Here is a 21,258-nt window from a genome sequence, read left to right on the forward strand (position 1 = left end):
ATTTTTGCAAAAATATATTTCTTGCAAAACGACCAACAACAACAACAACATACCCAGCGAAATCCCATAATGTGGGGTGGGGAGGGTAAAGTGTACACATACCTTACTCTTATCTCGGAAGATTCTTGCAAAACGACCGAAAATGCAAATTTGTAAAAATAGCAACTTTTTTTGTCATTTTTCAAAAAATGGCCACTTTACAAAAGTAGCCATTTTCGTGTCACTTTACAAAATTTACCACTATCTTAGAAATGGCACATTGCAAAAATGGTTATTTTAATACTTTCACAAAGAGGCTATTTTAAAAAATGGCTATTTGGCAAAGTAGTTAATTTTTAAAGTAACTACTTTCACAAAATGACTATTCATGAAAATTAACTACTTTCAAAAGTGACTATTTTTAAAAAGTATCTACTTTCACAAAGTGACTATTTTCTAAAAGTGACTACTTTTACAAAGTGACTATTTTCTTAAGTGACTACTTTTGCAAAATGACTATTTTTGAAAATTAGCTACTTTTCGCAAGTAATATTCTTGAAAAAGCGGCTACTTTTGTAATGTTATTACTTTGTAAAGTTGCTATTTTTGAAATTTGCTATTTTTAAAAGTTACTACTTTCACAAAATGTCTAGTTTTGCAAAGTTCAGAGATAGGGGTGGTGGTAGGGAGGTGAGAGGTAGGGGTTGGGGTAGGTGGTGATAGGTGTATGGGGTGGGGTAGGTGGTTATAGGGGTGGGGAGGGAGGTACTGGGGGTGGTGGTAGGAGGGGTGGTTAAGGAACTTGTTTTCCTAGAGAAAATGTTTTCCAAAACATTTTAACCAACCAAACATGAAAAAATTGAAAAACATTTCCTCCATACCAAACACACACAATATGTTGTGAGTTTTATCCATTTTACCCATTAATTTACCCATAATTTAAGTGAATAATATGGGTTGACTCATATTGGACCCATATTAAATGAGTTGGGTAGCCAACCCATTTAAAATGGATTGGATCGAGTGGATAACCATAATTTTTACTCATTTTGCCACCTCCGTATGATGTAGAGTATAATGTTTATCTTAAACGTTTCGAAGAATTCAAAGAAATGAATTGTAAAAAATAACAAGATCAGTGAGATTAATTGGAAGGAAAACAATAGAGAAGAAACATTTACAACTTCTAACTTTAATATCTATCCTCTCACCCTTAGGGCTTAGCTTGGCAAAGGTTGAGGGATATGATGCGTAGGTCACAAGTTCGAACCCTACGTCAAACGAACTAAACCTAGTATTTTTTTAATTTAAAAAAAAAAAAAAAAAAACTTTCCATCCTCTCAAAAGCATCTATTTTTCGTATGTAACACATCCAATTATAGCTCATGTAAGTTTAAATTCGGATCTGACTCTCTCTGCCCTGCCCTGTTGAAAATTTTGTTGTATTGTCCCTGCCCCGCCTTCTCAGTTTAAGCTTTTCCTCTGCCCTGCCCTGCCCTGCCCTGCCCCACCCCATTCCCGTAACTACTTTCAACTGAGTTTTGCTAATCATGAGACTTTGATTTGTTAGCAAATAACGCCTGCTTTCATCAATGAACACAAGAAGATGTTGGCGAAGACCTGCTTACTGCAAACGAATGAAGGGATATTGCGGGAAGCAAAGATAATAAGAGAGAATTCCAATTTCTTCATCTGTGAAGGAGACTGGCTACAGTTTGTGGTGTATCACAAGCTGAGACCTGGGGAAATCTTGCTCTTCTTACTCATTGATAAATCGACGTTCCTTGTGGTGACCTACACCCAGAAAAGTGGTAAAAACCTTCGTGGGTGGTAACCTTTTCAGGAACTCAGCAGTAGCTCGGAAGAGGAAAATGAAGAGGACACGGAACCTTCAAGAAATTCGAAGGAATCATCAGATTCTGAGGAAGAACGCGTTGATCCATCCAGTTGCTCCAAAGATGGGGAAAATCCTAGCTACTCATATTTAGGTAACTTTGCTTCTTTAGACATTTGACGTCATTAGATTATACCAACTATCTGGTGGATAGAGGAGTCATAATGTTGCCTTTATTAAGTTTGCTATATTTGTTATTGTTTTAGTCTAGTTAGAGACATGTATCTTATCCTGACTATAAGGATGAGATAACCGATGAGTCCCTCACCAAAGCTCTACTCGTTACTTCCCTTTCTATGCGCATACACATACCACACCATGCCACGACAAAGCCAGGGATTATCACTTTGTTTTTGTCCCTATGTCTCTCATTCATTTTCTCAATCATAAAGGTTCTTATCATGACAGGAGTTAAATCCAATGTCAAAGATGATGAAATGATCTGCTTGAAGAAGAAAGTTTCGGAACTAGAATTGTCTGTCAGTGATCTTGACAACCCTAAGTGGCCTCTAGGTTCTTTCTTTGTTTTCATGGATGAGTTTAAGAAGTGGTGCCTCGAGGTGAATCCAAACATCAAATCTTTTGATGCTGTCAAGAAAGCTGGCAGAGGCAAGTGGAAACGGATATCAGATGCTGAGAAGGCTCCTTATATAGCAGAGGCAAAGAAAAAGAACGTAGAATATGCTAAGGTCTTGGATTCTTATAACTGGCGAATGGCTGCTGGATATGCTGAAGAAGGGGAATCTGTCAGACCAAGGTCCGAGTTTGATCCATCCAATGGCTCCAAAGATGGAGAAAATCCTTGCTACTCACATTTAGGTAACATCCATCTCCTTGTACTTTTGATATATCTAATTGTTTTCAGTTTATCTGTAGAGCACAATGAATAGAAATGTTGTCGTTAGATCAAACCGACTAATCTGGATTGGGTCCTAATTGCTGTTTTACCTGTATTAAGTTTTCTATATTTGTTATTGTTTTAGTCTATTTAGAGACATGGATGTTATCCTGAATATAAGTATGACATCCCCTTGGAGTCCCTCGCCAAAGCCCTTCTCCCTTCTCATCTCTTCCCTATCAGCCCACTTACACACACCTCACACGCCACAACAAAGCTATGAAATGTCTTTTTGTTTTTCTCTATCTCGTTCATTTTCTCAACAGTAATGTTTCATCATGAAAGGAGATAAATTTAATTTCAACGCAGATAAAATTATCCGTTTGAAGAAGAAAGCTCGAGGACTAGACTGGTCTAGGATGCTTGTCAGGGATCTTGACAACCCTAATAGGCCTTTAAGTGCTTTCTTCGCTTTCATGGAAGAGTTGAAGAAGCAGTTCTTGGAGGTGAATCCAAACATCAAATCTCTTGTCGCTGTTGGGGAAGCTGGTTTAGGCAAGTGGAAACAAATGTCAGATGCTGAGAAAGCTCCTTATATAAGAAGGTCGAATATGCAAAGATCATGGAGGCACAGGCGAATGGCTGCTGGATATGCCGAAGAAGAGGAATCTGACAAGTCAAGGTCCGACGTTAATCCATCCAGTGGCTCCAAATATAGGGAAATTCCCTCTGACACACATTTAGGTAACATAGATATCCTTATACATCTGGTATATTTATTTGTTTTCAGTTTATCTGCAGAACGCAATGAATACAAATGATGTCATTAGATACCGACTAATCTGGATTGAGTCCTTATTGTTGTTGTGCTTATATTAAGTTCGCTATATTTGTTATTGTTTTAGTCTAGTTAGAGGCATGTAGGTTCCTGACTGTAAGTATGAGATCCCCTTGGAATCTGTCACGAAAGCCCTCCTCTTCTCTTCCTTTTCAGTCCACATACACACACCACACCATATCAAAGTTAGGGAATATATATATATAGTATATCTTTGTTTTTCTCTCTCTCGTTCATATTCTCAACCTAAAGTTTTCCTCGTGAAGGAGATAATCTGATGCCGAAGCTAATTATGTATTCCACATGAAGCCGAAAGCTCCGGGACTAAATAATGTAAGAAAGCTTGCCAAACCTAAGAGGCCTGTGAGTGCTTTCTTCATTTTCATGAACGAGTTCAGTAAGCAGTTTCCTGAGATGAATCTAAGCATCGAATCTATCGTCGCTATCGGGAATGCTGGTGAAGGCAGGTGGAAGCAGATGTCAGACACTGAGAGAATTCCTTATATAGCAGAGGAAGAGAAAAGGAAGCTGGAATATGAAAAGAGAACGAATGCTTATAGTAGGCTCGTGGCTGTTGTAGATACCGAAGAAGAGAAATCTGACAAGTCAAGGTCCGAGTTTGATGACAAAGAGGAAAGTGGAGAGGAAGAGGATGACGACGACTTGTGTAATATATCCTATGTATGACATCTTCTTTCCCCATTAAATTTGGGCCTTTCGGCAGTGGCAGAGCCAGGATTTTCGTCTAGGGGGTTCAAAAATTCTAAAAGGTAAATACACGAAGAAGTCAGGGGGTTCAACATCTACTATATATACATAATAAAATAATTTTAACTTTGAAAATACACTGTAATTTTTCGCCGAGGGCCCCCTGGAGCTAACGTGGCTCCGCCCCTGCCTTTCGGTCTTTAGAGGTTTTGTAGAGAAGGAAAAAGATGGAATTTAGAGCAGCTTCTGTCAAAACTCAATGGCTCTTTGTACTGTTTATTTTGATGCTGCTTAATGATAATTCAGCTAGGCATTTGTCTTTCTTGGCTAGTTTATGGATTTCCATTTAATACTATCTCTTTCTAATTGTCTGTTTTATTGGGAAGGTGTTGATTTGCTCTCTTTACATTCCACTTCTCTATGGACCCCAAAAAGAAGTATGAGATTATATTTCCGTTTGGCCATGAGAATTATTCACTTTTTTCAGGAATACTTTTTCACTTTTTTCACTTTATGGTATTTAGTCATAAGTTGTATTTAGAATTTGGAAAACAACCAACACTTGTTTTTCACTGTTTCCATTTTCTGTTTTGGACCTTTACTTTTGTTTTTTTATTTTCAATTTTTACCCAGAAGTTTTTATGTTGCTCAATTTTTACCCTAAAAATTCATACAACTTTTTTCACTGATCAGAGGCAACTTATGTTGCTCAGTTGTTCTTCACTCCAACAACATTGAACATCATGTGCTCAAAAGCCTCTAAAAGAAAAGAAGCAAATGAGAATTTTACAACAAAATCATATTTAGAGACGCTATATTTTTTGTGTACACCAGTAAACCTCCCAGTTACAGCCTTTTGCTGAAAAGAAACCATCAATTTTGAGCATTCCATAAGCTGATTTCAATACTAAATAACTCGTGCATTCTTTTTTCTACACCATCATGTAATTTCTAAGTAAAATGGTAACTTTCTTAAGTTATTACAGTAATTAATAGTACCTTTTAAATATAATTATAATTTAAAAGAAAAAAGACAATAAAGGCAAGTTAGAGTCCTATTGAATGTTTAACCAAAATTAATTCCAGAGTTGTACCCGTACTCAAACTCTTTCCTTTTTCTAATTTCACGTTTTCTATCAACCTCATCGTTCTGATGCTTTTATGGTTTTCTTACCAACATCATCCAAAGCAGTGAAGTTTTTCCCGGCTCATACACTGTGACTCTGTAGGAAGTAATTTTTCAACGCTCAAGATTAATAGAACTTGGGTAGCTTCTTCTGCTTAACCATATGTTATCAAACATTCACTTTCAGATTTTATTTTTTTGGTTTACAATCATCCAATGACTTTTTTATCTCTGCTTTACATGTTGAAGTATTATAACTTTGCATTTATTTTGTATTTAGAGGTATACTAACCTCAGTGCAGTATATAACTTTTGAAGTAAATTAGTAGACTACGTAATTAAAAGATCTAAATTAATGTTGCACATATTAAGATAGATTTTCTATGTTAATCTAACATCCATAATCATATGCTGCAGAACAAATGGGAATTTCAAATTTAGATGAACAAAATATAGGAGCTGGAGATGCATTAGAAGAAATAGAAAGCGATATGGATGGCGCTAGACAAATTGTTCCTTATTTAGGCGCTGAAAATTCAAGAGAGCCTTATATCAAGTATGGAGTTTCGGTCACTTGATGATTCGTTTAGATTTTATCTTGATTATGCTTATCGTAGTGGTTTTAGTGTGCGTCGAGGTCGTATGACTAAATCAAGAAAAGATAAATCAATAATTGGTCAAGAGTTCATTTGTTCAAAGGAAGGATTTCGCTCAAAAAAACATCGGGAAAGTAATAGACCACAAGATGAAACTAGAGAAGGATGCAAAGTGCTGTTATATGTGTCAAAGAAAGAAGAAGAAAAATGGGTTGTTTGTAGACTTGTTTCTAATCACAATCACGAACTTGCTTCTCCATATAGTCAAAAGTTTTTGCGATCAAAAAGGAAAAAGACAGAGGCTCAGAAGAATCTTATTGATTTGCTTGATAACTCTAGAATTCGTCCAGGAAAAATTGCATCAGTATTGATTAATCAAGCTGGGGGTGTTGACCACCTTAATTTGACAGGACAAGATATTCAGAATTATTTGAAAACTAGGAGACAAAAAAATCTTGAAAAAGGAGATGCCCAATTGATGTTGCACTATTTTCAAAAGCGTCAATAGAATCCAGGTTTCTTTTATGCAATCCAGATGGACGTAGAGGGCCGCTTAGCTAATTGTTTTTGGGTCGATACTAGGTCTAGGGTAGCATATAAGAATTTTGGAGAAGTTGTAGTTTTTGATCCGACGTATCTGACAAACAAATATAGGATGCCTTTTGTCCCATTTACCGGGGTTAATAACCACCATCAGTCTATTTTGTTTGGTTGTGCACTACTTTGGGATGAAACTGAAGACACTTTCGAGTGGTTACTTCGTACTTGGAAAGAAGCGATGTTTGGAGTTGCACCTCGTACAATTATAACAGATCAGGATCATGCCATAACAAACGCAATTGCAAAGGTATTCCCTAACAGTATACACCAGTTTTGTATGTGGCACATCGAAAAGAAGATCCCAGAACATTTGAGTCATGTTTACCATCAGTTTGATGATTTCAAGAGCAAGTTTAGTTGGTGTATTCATGTCACGACCACTCCTGAGGAATTTGAAACCACGTGAGCTGAAATAATCAAAACATATAATTTAGAAGAAAATAGCTGGTTGCAGAGGATATATGCAATTCGTGAGAAATGGATTCCAGCATATGTGCGCACTACTTTTTGTGCAGGCATGTCATCAAGTCAAAGAAGTGAAAGTATGAATAAATTTTTCAAAGATTATTTAAATTCTAGTACTCCAATGAGTGTATTTTTGGTGCAATATGATAAGGCTATTGATGCACGATATGACAAAATAAGGGAGAAAGATTATAAGACTAAATGTTCAAGGCCTATCTTGAAAACATTATATCCAATGAAGGATGAAGCAGCAAAGGCATACACCAGAAAAATATTTCGAATTTTCCAAGAAGAATTGATTCAATCACAAAAATATGTCTCTGAAAAGATTGAGGTTAAGGATGAAAAGCACTTTTATAAGGTACATCAGTTTCAAAAACAAAAGCATGCGTACATCGTTACCTTGAATCCTGCATTAAAACATGCGGTTTGTTCGTGCCACAAGTTTGAGTTCATGGGAATTCTATGCAGGCATGTGCTAATGGTATTTATAAAAAAACAGATTCTCTCACTTCCGATATGTTATTTGTTAGATCGGTGGACTAGAAATGCTACCAAAGAAAAAGTTGGGGACTCTCCAAATGAAACCAAAAAGTTGAAACCTTCAAAGTTGAAACCTTCTACTTTATGGTTTAATAACATTATGATGCATTCCATGGGGCTTTCTGAACGAGTAGCACGGTCTGAGAAGCATTATCAATTTGCACATCAAAGATTGTTGCAATTGTGTGAGGAACTTGATGAACTTCCTTGTGAATCTGAGAAAGATGGTGTACCAGACGCTCAAGTTAGTGAGAAAGATTGTGAAATAAACTCATGTGAAAGTCAAGATATTACTCTGCTTGACCCTCCACGAGTGGTAACTAAAGGGCGTCCACAATCTTTCTCACTAACTTGAGCGTCTGGTACACCATCTTTCTCAAATTCATAAGGAAGTTCATCAAGTTCCTCACACAATTGCAACAATCTTTGATGTGCAAATTGATAATGCTTCTCAGACCGTGCTGCTCGTTCAGAAAGCCCCATGGAATGCATCATAATGTTATTAAACCATAAAGTAGAAGGTTTCAACTTTGAAGGTTTCAACTTTTTGGTTTCATTTGGAGAGTCCCCAACTTTTTCTTTGGTAGCATTTCTAGTCCACTGATCTAACAAATAACATATCGGAAGTGAGAGAATCTGTTTTTTTATAAATACCATTAGCACATGCCTGCATAGAATTCCCATGAACTCAAACTTGTGGCACGAACAAACCGCATGTTTTAATGCAGGATTCAAGGTAACGATGTACGCAGGCTTTTGTTTTTGAAACTGATGTACCTTATAAAAGTGCTTTTCATCCTTAACCTCAATCTTTTCTAGAAATTCTAGAAGTTATTACTCTGCTTGACCCTCCACGAGTGGTAACTAGAGGGCGTCCGCAATCTTTGAGAATGCAAGGTGCTCTAGAAGTTACTCAGAAGACCAAAAAAGTTTCTGCTCAGAAGACCAAAAAAGTTTCCGCTCAAAAGACCACAAAAGTTTCCGCTCAAAAGACCACAAAAGTTTCCGCTGAGAAACCAAAAAAGCAAACGAGAAGTACGAAACTGAAGAGAAACGGAACAAGGTAATTTCAGTTTACACAATGCATATTATTTATATTAGGAGTTACTTCTATAATAACTTCTAGAATTTCATATGCAGTTCGAATTCTATTGCCGAAGCCGAACAGGAAAGTACAACAACATCTAACGAGGCTCATACAATGGTAAAAAATATTATAACAACTTTTGTCAGTTGGCTTATTTTAATGTGCCTTTTTCTTCAACTAACAAATGCTTTCAATTTTTTTGTCATTTAATTTATAAGCAATTTCAGCGATATCCAGAATATTATCAAGGATATATTGAGAACACTAATTCTGCATATGCCACCTCATTTATGGTAAAGAACTACTCTTACCTTGATCCTGTCGTTTATACGTTGTTTAAATATGCTGAGGTGCATGCTGATGAATTCTAACTCTTCCTTTCAGGATTTGATGAAAACAGCTTCAACTCCATTCCAACAAAATTATCCTAGTTAGCGAGTAAGAAGATAGAAGATCTGGAGCTTTAGAATACAAAGGAAACAAGGAGAAAAGAGTTATTTACACTTCAATATTAGTTGTTATTTACACTTCAATATTTTTTTTTATATTTTCTTATTTTGAATTCTGAATTGTCCTTTCATTGTTTATTTTAACGTGTATAGTGGTATAGACAGTTTTGGTATTTGAACATAATAAGACTGCTTGTAATGCAGTTTGCAATCTATTTTTGGGTCACAAATATTTGATTTCATATTATTCGTGAAAATAGATGCATTTTGTATCATTAGAAACTGAACATGGTGATGTAAAGATTCCTCTGCAACTTGATAAATATACTGTAAAAATAGCTGATGTGAAAATAGGTGCTCTCAAAGGTTAGTACTCTCGCAAAAAGAGTCTATATTGTCACTTTTTTTTTATAATATATTGCGAGCACATTCACTGCAATGCTTTAAGAGTAAAGCTAGTATAGATTCTTCAGAATATAGAGCTAAAAAGATAAATCAACTTACTTTTTGTTTCTTCCAGATCCCATAGCTTTATCACACCTGATGAAGCTCTAACAAGCACTAGAACTTCTGCTGAGTCAAAAGCTACAGATTCTATTCGACTCGTGTGACCACTTAGGCTCTGCAAAATTGCACAAAACTAGACTATTCAGTCTTAGATGACTAAGTGATTTAAGATAAATAAAAATAAGAACATGTAGGAGTAAACTCTTCAGTCTTCACAACACAATGAGCCAAAAATAATTTCATGATTCATACTTAGATGAATGATCCATCACTTGACACTCGAAAGGTTTACAGTTTCCATATATTTGTATTCTTTGTCATATCACAGGTTGCAAATCAACACATCCACATGTAACCTATTTCGGATCATTTAAAAGAAACCACAGCACTCTGGCAATTTCAAGTAGCAGATCCCAATTGAACTGATAAAGATTCTTCTAAGGCACCAATAAAGAAACAATGGTAATATAACCTCATTTATAACTAAATGGCAGCATAGAAGGCATGATCATAATAGATCACTCGTTTTATCTCATCCCCCTCCCTAACCAGCTGCTAATAGCATCATGAGTCGATGAGTTTCCTCTTCGTTTCTTGGTTTAAAAGATGACAAAACAAGAGATACATGTGATAGAACAATAAATGTATGTGAAATCACATATCAAATAAGTTTTTATAGATAAACAGTACCAAGATGGAATCACAACAAGTACAAAGATCTAGACTTGTATTACATTACATACTTAGATTCTAACAAGTCCAGCAAGTCTTTCATATTCAGAACAAACTTTCGTTTCATACAACAATACAAATTCTAAATACATTTATATTTGAATGCATTAAGCATCTCCTTTTGCTCTTCGAATCATCTCCCGTTCCTTTTACCCCATATAGCATCCGTGTTGCTTAAAAGAATCGATGTAAGATTCTTCTTGTATGTTCTTCAAGCATAACCTGGCCTCCAACTGCTTAGTCGGAAGTAGACTCTTCATTTGGGAATTTACATGACAAAGGGCTAACTTAAACCCTTTCATGTCCCTCTGAACCCTAATTGGCGCAGCAGTTTCCTCCAAAGAGGGATTTGCATATTAAACTCAAAATAGAAAACATACAATTGTGCTCGCTGCGAAGTTCATTCCAACATGCCAACAGCACTGCAAGATACAACACAAAATTAGAGCAAACATCTTAGCTTCAACTGTTTAATCTCAAGAAATAGCTAACACACGCAGCGCAAATAACAACTTGATGAAAATAAGAGAAGATCATACTCCAAATTTTTGTTTTAAAACAGGATCAAAACACATACATGGTTAAAAAAAAAAAACAGACGAAAATTGTGCTTAGCTGATTTAGTTTAATTCAAAAGATCCAACCAAAAAAAAAATTCCTAAATGTATGATACTATAACTTAAAGAATAATCAAATCAATAATTCTTAATCACCATATTAGACATCGAGGTGCCAAATCGACGCACAGAATCACACTTGTAATTCCTTAATGATATAGGAAACCGTAGGCATTATATGCACATTTAAGCAGATTAGGAATTAATCAATTAACCCAAGTAAATGTATCTAAAAAACAACTAATTCTGGACTCTAGTCTTTGTAGTTAAAATAATGTAAAGCATCTAAATGGGGATTTTAATCAAGCATCCAGAAACCTCAGCGACGACCTACATTCAACGCGAAAACTGCCAGAATATATAACAAAAGGTAGCAAACCCCGCCCAAAAGGCAGTCATAGGAAGTAATAATCAAAGCAGTAACTTAAACAAAAAGCTACACCTCGAACAATATATAGCCAGAGGCCGTGATGGGATGTTTTAAATTCACATAGTTTCAGGAACTTCAATAGTAACATTATGGGAGGCCTAAGATGAGAAGCAATTGAAAGTAGAAACAAAAAAATCCTTTTTACCTGGAAATTTGAGACAATAGATCTTCACAGAAGACACTTCATGATGCCATTGAAATCCAGTCTTCGTCGCCACCATTGCCAGTTTTAGACATGGAAATCCGGTTGAGAATCAGAGGTTTACGGTGGTAGAAGTAGGAGAGAGAAAGCGGATCCTATTTTTGATGGATGAAGACGGAGGATTTTAAGGGAAGAGAGAGAGAAGGTGAAAAAAATTAGTTTTTATATATTAAAATAAAAGAATTAGGTGACCTGCTATTGCAGGTTAAAGTTACCGATAGTGTAAAAAAATGTGCACCACCGATAACCAAACTTAAACTCTATTCTTGTATTTCATACTGTAGCATAGAAATATCTTCTGTTAATATTTGTTTCAGCTTTTTCATGTTTATCCATAAGCTCTTCGCCTTGAAAAGAGGATCATTTCGAGTTCCTATGTTTATGATTGGGGGTCCAATGGAATTGTTAAACTTGAGAATATTTCTCTTACAATTACAGCCACAGAGGTCAATCATCGAAGTGAAGTTTCCAAACTTCGTAATGCCAATCTTTTATCAGTAGCTCTAATATTGTATACAAGTAAATTTATCCCGTGCGGTCGTGTAAAACATCAATGAATTTATAAAATAAAATCAATAAATTGACAAAATAATCATTCGTAAGTTTATCTGATATATAAGAGACATTTTTTTTTTACATTTATGCATACAAATTGATTATATAAATTAAATGGATTACAAATATAAATATTTTCATTTAAAATTCTTTGTTATATGATACTAGACAATGTCACCTATTTTCTCGCCAAAATTGGACTCTAAGGAGATTATAGTCTGTAAAGCTTATTTTTCTCCAAAGTTCTTATTTTTTCCAATAAATGCTTATTTTAAAAAAGTGAGATGTTTGGCTAAGCTTTTGAAAGAAAATAAGTACTTCTGCGGAGTAGCAGAAGTTATTTTTCAGAAGTTAAAAAATAGTTTTTGCCTAAAAATATTTTTGAGAAAAATACACTTAAAAACACTTTTTAAAAGCTTGATCAAACATTAATTGTTGCTCAAAAGTGATATTTTTAAATTGATTAGTCAAACATAAACTATTTTTTATCAATAGTACTTTTTAAGAAAACACTTTAAAAAAATATACTTTTCAAAATAACTAAATTTTAAAAGCTTGACCAAATAGACTATTAAACCCTTATGCAGTTCTACTTCTCTACTTTACACTTCCACTTCCCATTTTCTTTCTTTTCCCTTAACAGTAATTTCTAAAGTAAGTGTTCCATAAACTAGGAGAAAATGGGATGGAAGGATTTCTTTTATAATAGATTGATAAAATAAAAGTTCTTATAAACTAGTGGTATTTAACTTGTGATATCAAATTAATTACTCTCTGCATTCCAATTTATATGGTACCGTTTGATTTGATACAACTTTTAAAATTTGTGGTATAAAACAAATTTTAAATATTTGTATACTTATGAATCATTTCATTGTAAGGGTAAAATGAAAATTTTAAATTTAAGTTGTTTTTAATTATAAAAAATTGATATTTATTTTTGGACAAACTAAAATGAAAAGAGTGACACGCAAATTGGGACAAAGACTACCATTTTTATTTGGTACCAATTAATGCTATTCGTAAAAGTTATTTGATTGGATAAACTATTGCATGAAAAATAATTACTACATAAACTCAAGATAAAAGAAAACAAAAAATCTGTTGTATCACACAATGGCGTAATTGCATAAGTGTCAGATCTGAGGTGGTACATATGAGACAAAAATACAGATTTTGTCAGAAGCCTTTGAGGTGTTTAATGGACCCAATCATCTTTCTTAGCTCATCCACATCCGCATTCTGCTGTCCAACCAAAATATTTCTCTTCTATCCAACACAAGTCATAGGTTACACTGTCACTTACAAAAAAAAAAAAAAAAAAAAAGTACCCTTGAATTATGTAGTACCATTGAAGGGATAATATTTTTATTGTCAAACATAGTTTGAGTATCAAATTCTCTCAAATGCCAGGAACTATCCAAGTTTCAGGTACTAAAAGCTTCCCTTTTCCAAATATTTGCATTCCAAATTAGTGAAATGATTTTGGTTGTTTACTTAGTTTGGTCTTATTTGTTCAACACAGTGTTTGATTTCAAGAATACATCATCTTCAGCACCATCTTCCTCAATTTGCTTATGGGGTCAGTATTTTCTTGTTTTAGTTTGTTACTTTTTTTTAGTGTTGTATAGCTGCATTTCGAATTGATTTCGGGTTTAATATGCTTTCTTGTAGTTTCCATGGGGAAGAGAGCGTACCAAACGTGGGACAAGGGAGATTTCTCTTTGTAATAATTCAATCACCTGTCTATATTTATTCTCGAGTTGATTTCTTGTCATTCAGCTAATAGTATTAACTCAAAAAGTCACTTTCTTTGTTAAAGGAAATTGGAATCAAGAAGAAAGATGACTTTCTAATATAATAACTATTAGTTGAGCCATCTGAGTAATCAATCCTTTATTCTTCATGCTTTCAGCACAAAACATGATTAATGAATTTGGGAACTCAATTGTTCTTTTGCAGTCCATTAACGACATTTCGTGAAAATTTGGTTGTTAGACTTCAGGATGCTGAGGGAAATGAGATATCTCGTACAGGTATATCATCTTTGTGTTCCAGAATTCTTGCTAATGAATGTTTACAAAGGTTCGTGACAATAAAGTTTCTATTTGACAGAAGTTAAGACCTTATCAATAGTTGAGAAGGGTTATTGGGATGACTTTTTTCAACTTGAAGGAGGTGATTATGTCCATATGAATTTGCAATTCACTCTAAGTGAAGATGAGCGCAACCGAATCCGCAATGTGGTAATAATATACTGTTCCTCACTAGTTTTATACAGAATTCATACTGACTGATATAGATACCTAACCTCAAACATGTTCCCACCCTGCTGGTACAGTGAGTTTCTATAAGGATTTTAGAAGCTTTTTCTATGCTTTAAATTTTATTAGCCTTGACGATGCTATCAGCCTATGTATAATGATATTTCGCTTGATTTGGTAGAGAGAATCTGCTTTGAGGAAGAAACTAAAAGTTCCAGCGACAAATATTGAATACAAAGGAACTGCAATCCCTGTGCGAGCATCATCTCTGGCCATCAGAAAGGAGTTTTCAGGTTTGATCACACATTCTAAGAACTATATTAAGGGAAGAAAGACACAGGAATAAAATTTAGGACTAAGTAATATTTGAAGTATTTTCTGGTCCTTTTTTTTTTTTTTTTTTTTTGGAAAAGATTCATGGGTGACACTTTTAGTTATAGATTTTTATTATGTAGTAGTAATTCAACAGTAGGAGAACTCCATTAGGGATTTGCAGCTTAATCTAAGGTGGAAGATGAATGATAAGCTCTGTGGTGACCACACAGAGAATGCTTAGTAGCTTGATGGGGTCAAAATTTGCTTTAAGATAAGAATTATAACTGAGTAAATTGCTAAGAGTTTTGATAGTAAATCTGCCTGTTTAGAATGCCACAGATAGAAGTGAAGCAAACTCATCTTCACCTGTGAAAGAAGGGGTTGAAATACAATATTCTGAACCTGACAGACCATCAGCTAAGAAGCTTCAGACTCAGCTAATACCTGTTTATGAGCAAGATGCACAGTCCATCTTGAAGCTGGACGTAACAGGAAAGAAACAGTCTGTGTCCCGAAAGAAGATTGCCGATCCATCAAACAATCCTGAGGATCAAAGTGCGCAATCTATGTTAAAGATGGATGTGTCTCTGTCCCAAAAGAAGCTTGTCGATCCATCTAATAAATCTGAGGATCAAAGTGAGCAGTCTTTGTTGAAGATGGATGTTGCTGCAAAGAAAGAGTTTGTGTCCCAAGAGAAGATTGTTGATCCATCTAATAAACCTGAGGATCAAAGTGTGCAGTCTATGTTAAAGATGGACGTTGCTGCAAGGAAAGCGTTTGTGTCCCAAGAGAAGATTGTTGATCCATCTAATAAACCTGAGGATCAAAGTGTGCAGTCTATGTTAAAGATGGATGTTGCTGCAAAGAAAGGGTTTGTGTCCCAAGAGAAGATTGTTGATCCATCTAATAATCCTGAGGATCAAAGTGCGCAGTCTATGTTCAAGATGGATGTTGCTGCAAGGAAAGCGCTTGTGTCCCAAGAGAAGATTGATCCATCTAATAAACCTGAGGATCAAAGTAAGCAGTCTATGTTAAAGATGGATGTTGTTGCAAAGAAAGAGTTTGTGTCCCAAGACAAGATTGTTGATCCATCTAATAAACCTGAGGATCAAAGTGCAGAGTCTATGTTCAAGATGGATGTTGCTGAAAAGAAAGAGTTTGTGTCGCAAAAAAAGATTGTTGATCCATCAAACAAACCTGAGGATCAAAGTGCACAGTCTATGTTAAAGATGGATGTTGCTGCAAAGAAAGAGTTTGTGTCCCAAGAGAAGATTGTCGATCCATCCAATAAACCTGAGGATCAAAGTGTGCAGTTCATGTTAAAGATGGATGTTGCTGCAAAGAAAGAGTTTGTATCACAAAAGAAGATAGTTGATCCATCTAATAAACCTGAGGATCAAAGTGCCCAGTCTATGTTAAAGATGGATGTTTCTGCAAAGAAAGAGTTTGTATCACAAAAGAAGATAGTTGATCCATCTAATAAACCTGAGGATCAAAGTGCCCAGTCTATGTTAAAGATGGATGTTTCTGCAAAGAAAGAGCCCGTGTCCCAAATGAAGATTGTTGATCCATCTAATAAACCTGAGGGTCAGAGTGCTCAGTCAATGCTGAAGATGGATGTTGCTGCAAATAATGAGTCCATATCCCAAAAGAAAAATGCTGATTCATCTAATAAACCTGAAGATCAAGGTGTATTGGAAAAAACTCCTAGCAGTGTCAGGAAAATGATAAGTGCGTTTGAAACCGGTCTTACTCAGGTACTTCTATACTCTCCAGCTTATTTTAGGGTGAAATATGCCATGTAGGACTTGTTAAACTGATAACCGTTTTTCCTTTTGTTTACATAAAACTTGGAAAATATTGAACTGACTGCATACATCAGAAGAAGGGGAGAAGATCTCTTACAAGAAATCGAGCATCAAAATCCCAACCAAATTTAGTTGGAATCGGAGGCTCCCTAAGAGATCTGGATCCAGAAGACACTGCCAGGCCTAATGAGATGAGTGCACTAAGACTAGAAAGACCTCTTAATACTGTTGACTTTCCAGAGCCTCAAATAAATATTGGCAAAAGAGGAGATAGTAGTTTTCCAGCGCAAGATATTGTTGGTACGGAAGAGCCCGTGTTTCATGAACAGTTGGAGCAGTCAAATGTACACATTGTCCAAGTTAATGAAACAGGCTCAAGTCAGCAGGAGACCTTAAGATCTGCTAAAAAGGAGTCTACTACTGAAGCTACTTCACCTGTATATAGGATGAGAGGAGAAAGTAGTTCTCATGAGCAAGATATTGTTGGTGCGGGACTGCCCGCGTTCCATGAACAGTTGAAGCAGCCCAGTATGCACATTGCCCCATTTAACGAAGCAGGCTCAAGTCAGCAGGAGACCTTCGGATCTGCTACAAAGGAGTCAAATACTGTAGCTGCTTCACCTGTAGGTTTGATGAGATTATCCGACTTACAAACAGCTACTAGTTCCCAAACAACTAATGTGGCTCATCCAGATATGCTGAAAGCTAATGATTTAGCTGCTGATCAAGATCGTTTAAATGGTCCTTCAGTTGCCGAGAAACGAAACAGAGAAGTTAGATCAGAGACTTTACCAGAAGTACATTTTGAAAGGGCTTCAAATGTGAAACCAAAATTAGTAGCTTTCTGCGAAAATGAGCTTTATGACTCAGAAAATTCTGGTGCATGGATATTTCCAGATAACAAAAAGCTCCAATGTATCAAAACTGCTGGCGAAAACATAGTGCATTTATCAGAAGATTTCAGCATTGGAGTAGATGATCATCAAAGCAATGAGAGACCTTCTATGCAAGAAATTACAGGGAAGGTACTTATTATCCTTTCTGATCTCTTTCAAACGTTCAATAGCTTTCCAGAAGTTAGTCCACTATCCTTAGTTGTAAATTTGATGGAAAACTCTGCATGTCTCTAATAACACATCTGTTTGACCAACAGGTTACTAAAATTTCCTCACACTGATCATGTCATCATTGTGTGATAAAGTTAACTGCTAGAACATTTGGTCCTCTAGGAAGATGCTTTTTGTTTGCTTGTACAAGTTTCTGCAAATGTAACTGTTCTATTGTTTTCATGGAAGCAGCGTGGTTTTTTTCATATTATTGACTCCGTGACAAAGAAAGGAAGAGAGAAGCCACAAAAGCCAAGAAATCAGTCTGAGAGCTCTGGCGAAAATGGCTCTTCTGGACCTGTTAGACAGGTCAAACATGCATCTTATTTTGATTCATGCATTTATATATTACTGCCACTTCATTTGTTTGGTCATGTATATAACTGTCACTTGGATGTCTGCTATCTAACTGTAAACTTAGGGAAGAACAGTCTTCTGCAGCATTTAGATGGTTCGATCTGAATATTAGTTTTGCGTCTTTACCTTTAAACTGAACCATACATCTCATTCTCTTCATATCTAGATGCAAAATTTGAATCCTTTATTTTGCTTCAGTTTTATGTAAATATAAGAAATATTATTTTGATGAAAATCATGGATATATAATGCATGCTCCAGACAATCGCTAATAAAACCATCAGAAGTCTATTTGTTGACCAGGAATTGCAACCATCCTCTTTTGCTTTGATCACAAAAGAACATGAATAATTTCAAAGATGACTAATACTTGCTATTGTTCATGTTTCTCAGGTGATAAAAATTGCACTGATTGTAGGGTTTGGTATATTAGTTCTCCTCACTAGACAAAGAGAAACCAGGTGTGTGCATGACATGTATTCCCCTAAATCTTATCCTGTGTATTCCCCTAAATCTTATCCTGTTTTCTTGTTTCATTGGTGTAACTGAAGAAATTCATTCAACAGGAGAAATGACAGAAAATCAAAGGAGTTTTACAACACCAGTCCAGATTTTATGGATCAGTTGGCATCTTCAGAAGAACAATGGAGTCTAACGGTAAAAGGAGATTGATTCATTGCCTTCTCCCAAGACACAGCTACCTTTCGGGTGTCCTGTTGGCTTTACAAAGGATATATCTGATTGAATTGCTGCTTTGCTAATAGTAATGATCTTGCATTTGGAAATAATGGTCTTTCACTCCGTGACGATGGTCTAAACATGTTATTTTTCCAACTTTAGCATATCATTCTAAATATTCTTTATCTGTACATGTAAGACAAGCAGCCATTTTGGTTTATAATGAATTCATTAAATCTTTTCCCGTAAATGATTAATGTCTTGTTAAATAAAATGAAAATGACAATGTAGATTGGAGTACATTGGGAATGCAAGTTCAAAGCAGGTAAGAGCTACCATACACCAGAGATTTTAGGTTCTGAATATTCCTCCATCCTGGGCACAACTTTTGGATCTTGCCATTATTTCATCTTCTATTCATTTTCTAATAGCAGTAGTGGCAAAAGGAAAAAAAGAATCCAGTTTTTTGGATGTGTTTATGCACGCAACCATTATATTTGAAATGTTGTGATGAAATCGAGCTGCTTGTTTTTCTCCTTCTATGGTTAACACCAACAAATTCCCTTCCAAATCCTCAAATTCCTTGCAAAAAAATAGTAGGAGAAATATACATTTTATTAGCTTTTCTCTCGCGCACTACCAATATCTTACAAGATAAGTTTCTCTCGTTCACCAACGAAAAGATGCCTGCACTTTCTTTCATTAGAAATGTAGGGACTTCAAGAAGATGCATGTAATTGAGTATAGCTACCTTTCACACTAGGTTGTGTAACAATTCGGCACGGCTTAACGCTCTATAATGCGGATATGATGGACACTAGGTCAAAGTATTTCTCTCTTGATTTTCTGATTCAAATGGTTGGATTTACATAGTGTTTATAGAGCCTTGTAGCAGTTGGATTCTTCATGTGTGCAACTCCTAGCTGTTGGGGATAGATTTAGGTGTGTTTGGTAGGAAGAAAATATTTTTCTATCTTCTCTTATTTGGTTACACTAAATATTTCTTCCAAAAGAAAATAATTTCCTGAAATCAATGGGAAATAGCACTAGCCTCGTGGCATCCTGCAAAGTTCTACCCACTCATGCTTCTTAGTACTGATTCGTATGAAATTAGCACGACCCGGCGATCAAATTCTTGGTGGGAATCATCAACTTTATAATGTTTTAATAACGGCTCACGCTCCGTTTATTTCTTTCTTTAATAATGAGCATATAGTGCACAGAAGCTGGGGTATTCATGTTGCTACAGATTGTGTTCTTTGTGAGACCTCAGCAGTGGAAACTCATGACCATATATTTTTTGACTGTGCCTTCTCCCAACATCTATGGAGATCACTGCTACAATGGATGGGATTGAAAAGATAGATACAAGATTGGAGAAATGAGCTATTATAGTTGTCTAGGAAAGTGAAAAATGAGAAGCCTAAGAATGCTATTTTGGGTATCTTGTTTGCAGCAACTGTCTATCACATATGGTTGGAAGGAAATAGCTGCAGGGCCATCATCAGAGATATGGTTCTACAATTACACATAGTAGGGCAGAGACATTGTACATGAGCAAACTGTTTAGATAGTCTTAATTATTTTCCAAGAATGTAAAGCTGCTTCTGGATTTTTCTTAGTTTCCAGATTGTAGCTTTAGTTTTCTATTTGGTTTATTTTTTAGAACGGAAAAGGGCCAAATATACCCCTGTACTATTGAAAAAGGGTCAAATATACCCTTCGTTATATTTTGGGTCTAAATATACCCCTACCGTTATACTATTGGCTCAAATATACCCCTACTGTTATACTATTAGCTCAAATATACCCCTCCACCGTTAAAGTTGTCTAAGTTGAAATCCAATCCCATATGACACTAATATTTTAATGAGGTGGGCACTATGTGGCATGCCACGTCATTAACCAAACCCAATTTTACTCCACCTCCCTCTCCTTCCATGTCATCTTTCACCCTTTAACATCTCCCTCTTACAATTTGAATAGAAGAAAATGGCTTTTTCAAATCTCTTATGTGTTTTTTTCAGATCTCTTATGTGTAAAAAATAAAAATCTCTTGTAAAAAGGTCATAAAACTAAATAAAATTTGTAAAGGACCAAAAATCCAATTCTCCAAAAAAAAATGACTACGTAAGATTTTCTTCTCCTGTCTTTTCCTTTCCTTTGCAGAGTCATTTTTATGATCCCTACTTAATGAATAGCCAAAATGTAGAATATTTAGCGGCTCCAAAATCAGACATGCGACATGTAGTTCAAAATCACAGTTCTGAAATTTTGATTTTCACAAATCGCGGGTCCAAAGTTTGGTTTTGAAAATTCAAACTTTAGATCGTCAGGTATGAAGTTAGACTACGACAGTTCAAAATTGAAGAAGAAGAAGATGTAGTAGTAGTATGAAGTTTACGATGTCGTGCAGCGGATGGGGTTGTTCCTTCCTTAACCAGATGTCTCGGGTTCGAGCCTTGGATATGAAAAAATTCTTGATAGGGAGATCTTCCCCCGAATGGAGCCCTACGTAAGCTCGTCAACCGGTCTGAACCGGCAACCGGTTATAAAATCGGCCG

The 21,258-nt window shown here is 35.6% G+C and overlaps 3 protein-coding genes, 1 long non-coding RNA gene and 1 pseudogene across 8 annotated transcripts; all 5 read left to right on the plus strand.

The window, feature by feature from the left end:
• Positions 1 to 1,301: 1,301 nt before the first annotated feature.
• LOC132618500 (high mobility group B protein 6-like) lies at positions 1,302 to 4,633 on the plus strand. Of its 2 annotated transcripts, none has more exons than XM_060333535.1 (4): positions 1,302 to 1,967; positions 2,266 to 2,692; positions 3,081 to 3,455; positions 3,816 to 4,633. In XM_060333535.1, the coding sequence occupies exons 2-4, from the start codon at positions 2,275 to 2,277 to the stop codon at positions 3,854 to 3,856; spliced, it is 834 nt and encodes a 277-aa protein (XP_060189518.1). In that variant the 5' UTR covers positions 1,302 to 1,967; positions 2,266 to 2,274; the 3' UTR covers positions 3,857 to 4,633. The 2 variants fall into 2 exon arrangements, with proteins under 2 accessions (XP_060189518.1, XP_060189519.1); XM_060333536.1 differs by having other exon boundaries at positions 1,306 to 1,967; positions 2,282 to 2,692.
• LOC132619755 (high mobility group B protein 2-like) lies at positions 3,934 to 4,236 on the plus strand. Its single transcript, XM_060334562.1, has one exon. It carries the CDS (start codon positions 3,934 to 3,936, stop codon positions 4,234 to 4,236), a length of 303 nt encoding a protein of 100 aa, XP_060190545.1.
• A 1,180-nt stretch (positions 4,634 to 5,813) lies between the features above and the next one.
• On the plus strand, positions 5,814 to 7,942 carry LOC132619756 (protein FAR1-RELATED SEQUENCE 5-like; annotated as a pseudogene).
• Positions 7,943 to 7,996: 54 nt separating this feature from the next.
• Positions 7,997 to 9,900, plus strand: LOC132618839 (uncharacterized). Its single transcript, XR_009574353.1, has 3 exons — positions 7,997 to 8,650; positions 8,728 to 8,967; positions 9,059 to 9,900. It is a non-coding gene; the product is annotated as an uncharacterized LOC132618839 (long non-coding RNA).
• A 3,471-nt stretch (positions 9,901 to 13,371) lies between these two features.
• On the plus strand, positions 13,372 to 18,944 carry LOC132617119 (uncharacterized). 4 transcript variants are annotated; one of them, XM_060332039.1, is made up of 11 exons: positions 13,372 to 13,597; positions 13,692 to 13,748; positions 13,841 to 13,892; positions 14,129 to 14,202; positions 14,282 to 14,412; positions 14,612 to 14,723; positions 15,085 to 16,502; positions 16,631 to 17,578; positions 17,852 to 17,968; positions 18,410 to 18,492; positions 18,583 to 18,944. In XM_060332039.1, the coding sequence occupies exons 1-11, from the start codon at positions 13,573 to 13,575 to the stop codon at positions 18,686 to 18,688; spliced, it is 3,123 nt and encodes a 1,040-aa protein (XP_060188022.1). In that variant the 5' UTR covers positions 13,372 to 13,572; the 3' UTR covers positions 18,689 to 18,944. The 4 variants fall into 4 exon arrangements, with proteins under 4 accessions (XP_060188022.1, XP_060188020.1, XP_060188021.1 ...); XM_060332037.1 differs by having other exon boundaries at positions 13,374 to 13,597; positions 16,628 to 17,578; XM_060332038.1 differs by having other exon boundaries at positions 13,374 to 13,597; positions 16,628 to 17,578; positions 18,410 to 18,477; positions 18,568 to 18,944.
• Positions 18,945 to 21,258: the final 2,314 nt, after the last annotated feature.

This window comes from Lycium barbarum, chromosome 11 (genome assembly GCF_019175385.1).
Source record: "Lycium barbarum isolate Lr01 chromosome 11, ASM1917538v2, whole genome shotgun sequence".
Classification (NCBI taxonomy): domain Eukaryota; kingdom Viridiplantae; phylum Streptophyta; class Magnoliopsida; order Solanales; family Solanaceae; genus Lycium; species Lycium barbarum.